Consider the following 9,097-nt stretch of genomic DNA (forward strand, 5'->3'; position numbering starts at 1 on the left):
TCTGCTCATGGAATCCTTTACACTCAGGTGAGTTTTCTGTTATGCCTCAGCTCATCTCCTTGAAGAGTCATTTCAAGCACATATTCTTTACATGTTAGCTTCTGTTAACCTAAATTCCTACCTAAAATGTTGTCAATGCATATAAATCAACTCTTAACTGGCAATATAAAATAATTACACTCTAGATACTTGTCAACTGATATAACCTTAAACTGTCTACTGTCCAATACTCATTTAAAACTCCATTAAAATAAATAACACCCTTACAGAACTATGTGAAATGTACACATTGCAACCCACAGTAAAAGTTCTGCACCAGCCTCCACTGAGAGAGCAAAAATCTATATGTAACTTGTAATAGTGGTTATTGTTAGGATCTTATCTATCCAGTCTTTAAATTAATGGAAAATTTTAGAAAGCATTCACTAAGTATCTATGACCTTGAAAAGATAGAGAAGAATATACTGATATTTCTCAGTTTCAAAATGTAAGTATAGCAATTAATTGTAGACTCATATTTTGTTTTGAAAACTCATCAATCTTTCTCTTCTACTATATACATAGCAGCATTAATTTTATCACATGATTCTTATTCTCATCCAAATTTTCAAATAAAATCAAAATTCCACAAAGACATGTTGTGTTTGTCCTATGAGTCTAGGTAGGAACAGGTACTTGGTGTGACCGTCAGAGGGAAACATACCCCATTCATGAAACCAAAGTCACTGTCCTCTTCTGAGAACACAGGAGAGAAATTTTATTTTTACATCCTGGACTATCGGAAAGCTAGGCTTCTGACAAACAATTCTTTGATTTGTATTTTAAAGACACTGTGAACATTTTAACTGGTTCTGTTTCTACCTTCACTTTATCCTCTCGAAAGCTGCAAGTCAAACTGCCAACCATCTTGAACATATGTTCAGAACAACTGGGCATGTGATTTTTTAAAAAATTCGAATCATTCATCTGGCTGCATTTAATTTTTCTTTTTATCTTACATAACACATTTAGATTCATTTCGTTGTTCAGAAAAACTTCTACTAAAGCCTCAAGTTCTACTAGTTTACTCTCAGGCAAGTTTCTACATTTCCACCTCTCTCACCATATCATCTATTCTTAAATTTGCTATTTGACCTCATGTAGCTCTTCATTTTCCTTATTTGCTATTTGATAGACTCATTTCCCATTTTGGTAAAATAGCATTAACATCTTTGTGGTCACCCAAACCCCCAAATTTGGAGCCATTTTGAATGTCTTTCTCCACAGTGCCCTGCTCCGATGGTCACTAAATTTTCATTTCCACCTTTTAAAAATCTTGAAAATTTCTCCTTTCCCCTTTTTATATTCCCAGCCATCACTTTAGTTCAGGTCCTAACCTAACCTATTTTTAGGTTATAACTGGGTTATAGCTTTTATATGAAAGCTATAAATTAGTTTCATAGTAGGGCTGAGTACACTGGATACTTTTTCTTCCATTCTTAAGATACTTTATTAAGGAGAATGTTAAATTGAAGTTAAATTGAAATCATTTCCACTCAGATCAGAAACCAGACAAGGTTCCCATTGTCTCCTCTGCTCTTTAACATTGTAATGGAAGTTTTAGCCATCACAATTAGGGAAGAAAAGGCAATCAAGGATATCCATATAGGGTCAGAAGAGATCAAACTTTCCCTCTTCACAGATGATATGATTGTATATCTGGAAAACACCAGGGATTCTACTACAAAACTCTAAGAAGTGATCAAGAAATACAGCAGTGTCTCAGGTTACAAAATCAACGTTCATAAATTGGCAGCCTTTATATATACCAACAATAGGCAAGCTGACAAAACAGTTAAGGACTCTATTCCATTCACAGTAGTGCCAAAGAAGTTGAAATATTTGGGAATTTATCTAACAAAGGACGTGAAAGATTTCTATAAAGAGAACTATGAAAGTCTAAGAAAAGAAATAGTTGAAAATGTTAACAAATGGAAAAAACATACCATGCTCATGGAAGGAAAGAATCAACATTGTTAAAATGTCCATATTACCCAAAGCAATATACAATTGTAATGCAATCCCTATTAAAGCTCCACTGTCATACTTTAAAGATCTTGAAAAAATAATATTTCATTTAATATGGAATCAGAAAAAACCTCGAATAGCCAAGACATTACTCAGAAATAAAAACAAAGCAGGAGGAATCACGCTACTAGACCTCAGACTATACTACAAATCGATAGTGATCAAAACAGCATGGCACTGGCACAAAAACAGAGAGATAGATGTATGGAACAGAATAGATAACCAAGAGATGAACCCAACTACTTACCGTTGTTTGATCTTTGACAAGCCAATTAAAAACATTCAGTGGGGAAAAGATTCCCTATTTAACAAATGGTGCTGGGTGAACTGGCTGGCGACCTGTAGAAGACTGAAACTCAGCCTCATTTTCTTCTCTTGTTGTGGTCCCTCTCTATGTGATTTCATAGTTTCCTAACTTAAAATACTAAAATGAGGCTTTTTATCTGGACATCTAAAACCAGAGTTGCAAATGCAACACCTTATGTGATGCTGCATTTGGATGTGTCAAAGGCATCTCAAACTTAACATGTTCACACTATTTTTATTGTAGTTCTCTATTCCTTTCTGCAGGCTACCTGGTACTTCCCAATCTCTCCTAGCTCAGCAAGTGGTGTCACTGCCCACCCAGCCACTGAAGCAGGAGCTTGGAACCATCACTCCTCTTGTTTCCTCTGTCTCCCTTCCTGTCATCTTTTCTTCTGATTTCTTTCACATTCTTCATACTGTCCTCGATGTTCTGTTCCTTGCCTCTCTCCTGTCTACTCTCCATGCTGAAGCCAAAATGACTTATTAAAACCTAAAACGTATTACGTCACTTCTCCTAAAACCTACCAATAGTTTTCAGTTAGAGTATAACAGACACTCTTACTGTGACTTACAGAGGGGCATGACTTTTCCAACTTCTTCTAGTGGAACTCTACCCATCACTTGCTCACTAGACCGACAATGCCACATGCTCTAAGTCCTTAGAACAGGCATAGCTCTCCCCCACCCGAGGGCCTTTGTCTTTGCCAGCAACTCACTTTCTTTAACCTAAAAATGTTGTGTACTCCTTCTTCATTTCTCAACTTGGGTTTTGCTCGTTAGGGAGTACTGCATGGACTATACTTGGCAGGTTCCCTGTTTTTCCTTATATTTTGTTTATTCACTACCTATTATTTGTAATAGTTGTTGACTTACAGTTTGTTTTGTCATTCGCACCAAACTTAAAGCTTCATGAGGACGAAGACTTTGTTTTATTTGATGTTGTATCTCTAATTCTAACATGCTGCCAGAATAGACATTAGTTATGTGAATAACTCTCAGCTTGAACATCATAGGAAACCTATGATCCTTTAGACTATTATAGATTTTGATTTTATCAATTCATTCGGACAACAAAAAAATTAGTACTCTTCATGAGTAATCAACTATTTCATTACTACCCAAATATTCACTATTGTTTTGTTAAGATAACAACTTTTTTCCCTAAAAAAAATAATGCATGCTTATCTTAAAAATAAATTTAACAATTTAGAGAAGCACGAAAAAGAGATAACATCCCAAATCCCACCACACTGTTTCCTTCTTTATATCCCAGTGTTACCTTGGGTAAACATTTCCCAATCTCTGTGTGAACAAACAGAGGAAAGAAGAAAGTGAGCTGGAGATAATTTTATAAGAATTGAAAGATAGAATACATGCTTTTTAAAAGATAAAATGTATTAAACTTAATTTTACTTGAATCTAACAGACCTGTTAGACCTGTTAGGTTATTACATGACCTACCTCTTTACACTTCTGTTTTATGGTACTTCACCCATTTATAAGATTGTCTGTACTGTGAGACAAATGTTTGTTTGTTTCTTTAATTTTTTACCTCATTGTGTTCCTTATGCCTTGTACAGTGGCTGCAATGTAAATAGTGAATATTTGGGCAGTAATGAAATAGTTGATTACTCTAGAAGATTACTAATTTTTTGTTGTCTGAATGAATCTGATAAACTCAAAATCACTAAAGGTAACTTGGAGACTTTTAAATGGTAGAAATGAGTTGTATTTACAATATAAAAGAAGATCTCATATTGAGTTGGAGCTTAGGGAGGCTCGTGATTTGATCATCAAGACCCAAATAATATTTTCTCTGTAAAAATGGAAACAACCATATGAATTTAGAGAAGCTCTATAATAATTTGCATAACATAAGAGCATTGGTTCAGATAGAGTAAGAAATAAAGCAGAATATCCCGATTAAGCAAAGACTCTGATTACTGAAGTCAAAAGAACACAGGCAAAGCTTAGCAATATTGACAGGTACAATATTAAATCTTAGCCCTTCATCAAGAACAGAAAATACAAATGAATAAATAGAAAGTAATTACAAAAAAAAATAATAACACAAAAGCAGAATGATAGAGCAAGAAATCCTGAAGTGTTTTCTGCTACTGCAATGGTGTGGGAAATGGGGCTGGGAACAGTTCCTTGGTGAAATAAGTATAGATTAAACAAACAAACAAAAATCTCTGTGTTTCCCCTGAGACTTTTGCAAAGCCTATAATGTTTATAATGCTTTGGGGCCTATCAAGAGAAGTATATGGAATAAATTATTTCACTAAATTTATTTGGCCAGGAATTAATTTTTGCACAGAATTTCTCAGGATAGATCTGAGACTAATTAGTCGTGGTCCTGAAAGTGCCCATCTGAGTAGAGATTTTGTTCAATTTTGTGAGATGTGAAGTATAATAGTCATTCTTAGATTGTTAAAAGGGGGCTTTAAGCAATCCTGTAGTCATTCAAGGACAGCTCCTGAAGTTTCCCTCTAAAGTGAAGGGACTGCAGGTCATTCTACAAGATGTATCAAGGATTGTTAAGTAGGAGGAAATGGGAATGGTAAAAACTGTGCAAGTAACCATTGTTATCTTAGTTTAATCCTTGACAGAACCTACTTCATACATTTTTAAAGTCATTAAGTGGGTCAAAGTAAAGTGAGATAATGGAGGCTTTGTGCTCTACTGACCTTTTACATCACTAAAAAAAAATCAAATTTTGGCCTGAAAATGGCAGAAAGATTCATATTACCTAGAAATCTGGGACTTACTGGAATTCTTAATTAAAGTTACAAATCTTTCTGCAATAAATTTCAGGTGTGATTCTTGCTAATCTTGAGTACAGTGCGCCATTAAACTTGTCCGTGATCAATTAGTGCTCCCTTTCTGTTTTGTTTTGCATTTTTGAACTCAGGAAAACCTTTACTTCTTTCTCCTATGTGGTCAGAGCCTTCCTTCTGTTTGACCTTGGTCTCCCGGGAAGTTGATTTTAGATTTTGTCATTAAATGCCCCTATGGTGCTTTTAAATGTTGCTTATTTAAACCGAGAGTACTTCCTTGGATTCCACAGGTAGATCCAACTCCCATTAATTAGCAAATCCTTCTGTAAAGGACAACTGCACTTCTAATCTCAAATGGTATTGAAAGCACCTCATTTCACTGTTTTCTTTCTTTGAAATACATGAAAAAGTAGGGGGAAAAAGATAATTCCAGTTCCTTTCTTCTTGTAACTGTACTTTTTTTTTTTTTAAGATAACAGCTTTCTTTCCTAAATAAAATAACCCACTGCCAACGTGTCGGTCGTGGATCTCACCTGCCGTCTAGAGAAGGCTGCCAAATACGATGATATCAAGAAGGTAGTGAAGCAGGCAGCAGAGGGCCCCCTCAAGGGCATCCTGGGTTACACTGAACACCAGGTCGTCTCCTCTGACTTCAACGGTGACACCCATTCTTCCACCTTTGATGCTGCAGCTGGCATTGCTCTCAACGACCACTTTGTCAAACTCATTGCCTGGTATGATAATGAATTTGGCTACAGCAACAGGGTGGTGGATCTTATGGCCCACATGGCCTCCAAGGAGTAAGAACCCCCAGACCACAAGCCCCAGCCAGAGCACGAGAGGAAGAGAAAGGCCCCTAGCTGCTGGGGTGCCCCTGCCTACTCAGTCCCCCACCTCACTGAGAATCTCCCCTCGACAGTTTCCACACCAGACCCCCTCAAGAACAAGAGGGGCCTAAGGAGCCCCACCTTGTCATGTAACATCAATAAAGTTCCCTGAATTCAAAAAAAAAAAAAAAAAAAAAAAAATAATTCATGTTTATCTTAAAAATACATTTAACAATTTAGAGAAGCACAAAAAAGAGATAACATCCCAAATCCCACCACACTGGTTCCTTCTTTATATCCCCGTGTCACATGTGGTAAACATTTCCCAATCTCTGTGTGAACAAACAGAGGAAAGAAGAAAGTGAGCCAGAGATAATTTTATAAGAATTGAATGATGGAATACATGCTTTTTAAAAGATAAAAAATATTAAACTTAATTTTACTTGAATCTAACAGAACAAGATGCAAGCACAACCAGAGAAATTGTTAAATTCAAAATAAATGTTTTGTTACCAAAGAATTATTAATTTTATTGAGAAAGAAAGAAAACTTTTAAGAACTATAATGAATAATAATGTACTGTTTTCTTGAAAATTGCTAAGTAGTTAGATTTTAAGAATTCTCGCCACACAAAAAATTGCAAAGTATGTGAGGTAACATGTTAACTGGCTCCATTTAGCCATTCTACAATGCACACACATTGGAGAATTTTAATGCATACACATCAAAACAACATGTTTGACATGATAAACATGATAAAAAATGCAATTTTTATTTGCTAAAAACTAAATTAAAAAAAAAAACCTTCTAAGATTAAAGAAGAGTACCAAAAGTATAGTCTTTAAATCCATATCTGTATTTCATAAGGATGGGACAAGTCTTTTTGGAAGACAAGGGAGTGGACTCTCTTACAATTGCTTCCCCAACTGTTCCTTCCTCATCAATGTTGTGTTCATGTATATTTACTCCATCAGTGTCTCAGATAATAACTGGGTTAATACTTCTGCGTCATTATCTTCTTTCTCTCAGAATATATCGTTGTATTCTGGATGTGAATTTTGGGAAGTAATTCTTAGGCTGGCCTGCTTTTGCCCTCTGTAGAAAACGTGTTTTGTTTTCTTAGACTGTCCTGGGGAAACCTTTATTCATCTTTGAAGTTCAATTATTTAACTAGCATATACCATATTTGCTGTTGATTGCTCATTGTCAACTTTTCCTAAAGCTGAAGATTTAGTTTATAGAAATATTCTGTTTCATATCTTTGAGTACTTTTCCTGTTCAGTCTGTTTTTCTACTTAAAACCACAATTATCTTTACGTTGTATTGTGCCCCGGCCTGCGGGGAATTCAACGGGGACCTGGGAAACAAAGGGGTCAGTCGAATGAGGGGACAAGAGACACGAAAGAATGAGAGCAAGTCAAGAGTCTGATCAAGCTCCGTCGAGTTTATTTTTCAGCTGGACTTATAAGCACACAAACGAGGAAGTAACTAAGGGCTGTTCCTAACAGGGCGGGGAGGGGGCTAGTTTCTGGAAAATTACTAGGAGAAGGACCCTAAGGCGGGGGGTGCATTTTTGAGGAGATATGCAAGGGGAAAGTACCGTTGCTGTTTACGGTTGAATTCCTAAGAATAGTTTGCTCGTAAAATCAAGATAACAAGGGGTATTCTTGTGAGATGTTTTGGCTCCCGGCAGTATTGTTTTTGCGTTCAAATCTATCGTGGTTTCTTTGATTGCTGTCTTTTCGTCTTTCTTCTTCCCTTCTGTATTTATAGTGACTATCTCAAGTCATTAATTCAAAAGTCAGATCGTCTATCTTGCTCCTCTGGGTTCTAGCTGATATATTAGCTCTGTAATGATGTGTTTTGATTGATCATTTGTAGTGGTTCTTAATTTGCATTCTTTGGTCCTGAGCTTCCTTGTCTAGTCCTTTCTATCATTTCACCTTCTAGTCTGTGAGCTCTTAGATTCTGAGATCTTCTATGAAAGAAGTCATTCATGAGGAACCCGCTTTAGTAACTTGCATTATGTTATCTTACAGACTGGGTTCTTGATTATCACATCCATAATATGCTTCTTTCTTTTACCTTCACCTTCCTTCCCTTTCTCTCTTTAAATTTTTTGTCCATTTATTCTGCTATAGAGCTGTATATTATCTTCGATGCCCTTAACCCATCTGTCTACCCTCTCCTAGGCCACAGTTTGAAAAATTAATGAAAACTATTAATTCAGTTTTTTTCTTTTGTTTGTTTTTTTTTTTAAGACAGGGTCTCACTATGTCACCCTCTGTATAGTGCTGTGACACCACAGCACCCTCAAACTCTTGGGCTTAAGCGATTCTTTTGCCTCAGCCTCCCAAGTATCTGGGACTACAGGTGTCCACCACAATGTGTCCGGCTATGTTTTGGTTGTAGTTGTCATTGTTGCTTGGCAGGCCCGGGCTGGATTCGAACCTGCCATCTGCAGTGTTGTGTCTGGTGCTCTAGCTGCTGAGCTATAGGTGACGAGCCTATTAATTCAATTTTTAAAAATGTTAAGGGTTGGGGGGAGATATGAGTGTTCTTGGGGATGAGAATGATGCTTTCCGAGTGACCTGGGTTTCACTGCGTATTAGCTGTACTCTGTAAAGTCCTCCTCCACCCAGCCCCTGTGTATCACACTTCCTAGGCCAGCTCTGGACGGTGCCGTGTCCCCTCTGCTTCCTCCACTGTCTCTCTCAGGTCTCATACGCACCTGTAGTTTTTACCTTGTGGATTTTCCACTGAATTTTACTGGGGCTGCCTCTTTAATTTTTTAGTTACCTTCTTTTTAAATTAAAGAATATCACTGACAAGTCTCAAGGTTTTATGGATTCTACTTCTATTTTCATACTTACCTTCTGGGTAGATGCAGGGTATTAGCTGATACCAAGCTGTAATTTTCTGTTTTTTCCATTAGCTACCATGATTTTAAATTTATAATAATAAGCTGCCCCTTTCCTCATTTCTTGTGGTCGTTGCTAAAAAGATTTTAGCAGTTTTAGTATATTATTGTTTGTTTTGTTAGTTACAGGAAAGGAAAATTCTCTAACACAGTTTAATTTCCACATCCTTTCCTGTTCCCCTTATCTACAAAGCATG

The 9,097-nt window shown here is 36.6% G+C and overlaps 1 protein-coding gene across 1 annotated transcript; it reads left to right on the forward strand.

Annotated features, from left to right (window-relative positions):
• Positions 1-5,657: 5,657 nt before the first annotated feature.
• LOC128598347 (glyceraldehyde-3-phosphate dehydrogenase-like) lies at positions 5,658-6,175 on the forward strand (the record flags this gene model as incomplete). The annotated part of the gene is made up of 1 exon (XM_053608705.1): positions 5,658-6,175. A coding segment is annotated over one exon (300 nt), but the record flags the coding sequence as incomplete, so codon positions are not given.
• Between the last annotated feature and the right edge of the window lie 2,922 nt (positions 6,176-9,097).

The sequence above is a fragment of the Nycticebus coucang genome, chromosome 11, assembly GCF_027406575.1.
Source record: "Nycticebus coucang isolate mNycCou1 chromosome 11, mNycCou1.pri, whole genome shotgun sequence".
NCBI classification, from domain to species: domain Eukaryota; kingdom Metazoa; phylum Chordata; class Mammalia; order Primates; family Lorisidae; genus Nycticebus; species Nycticebus coucang.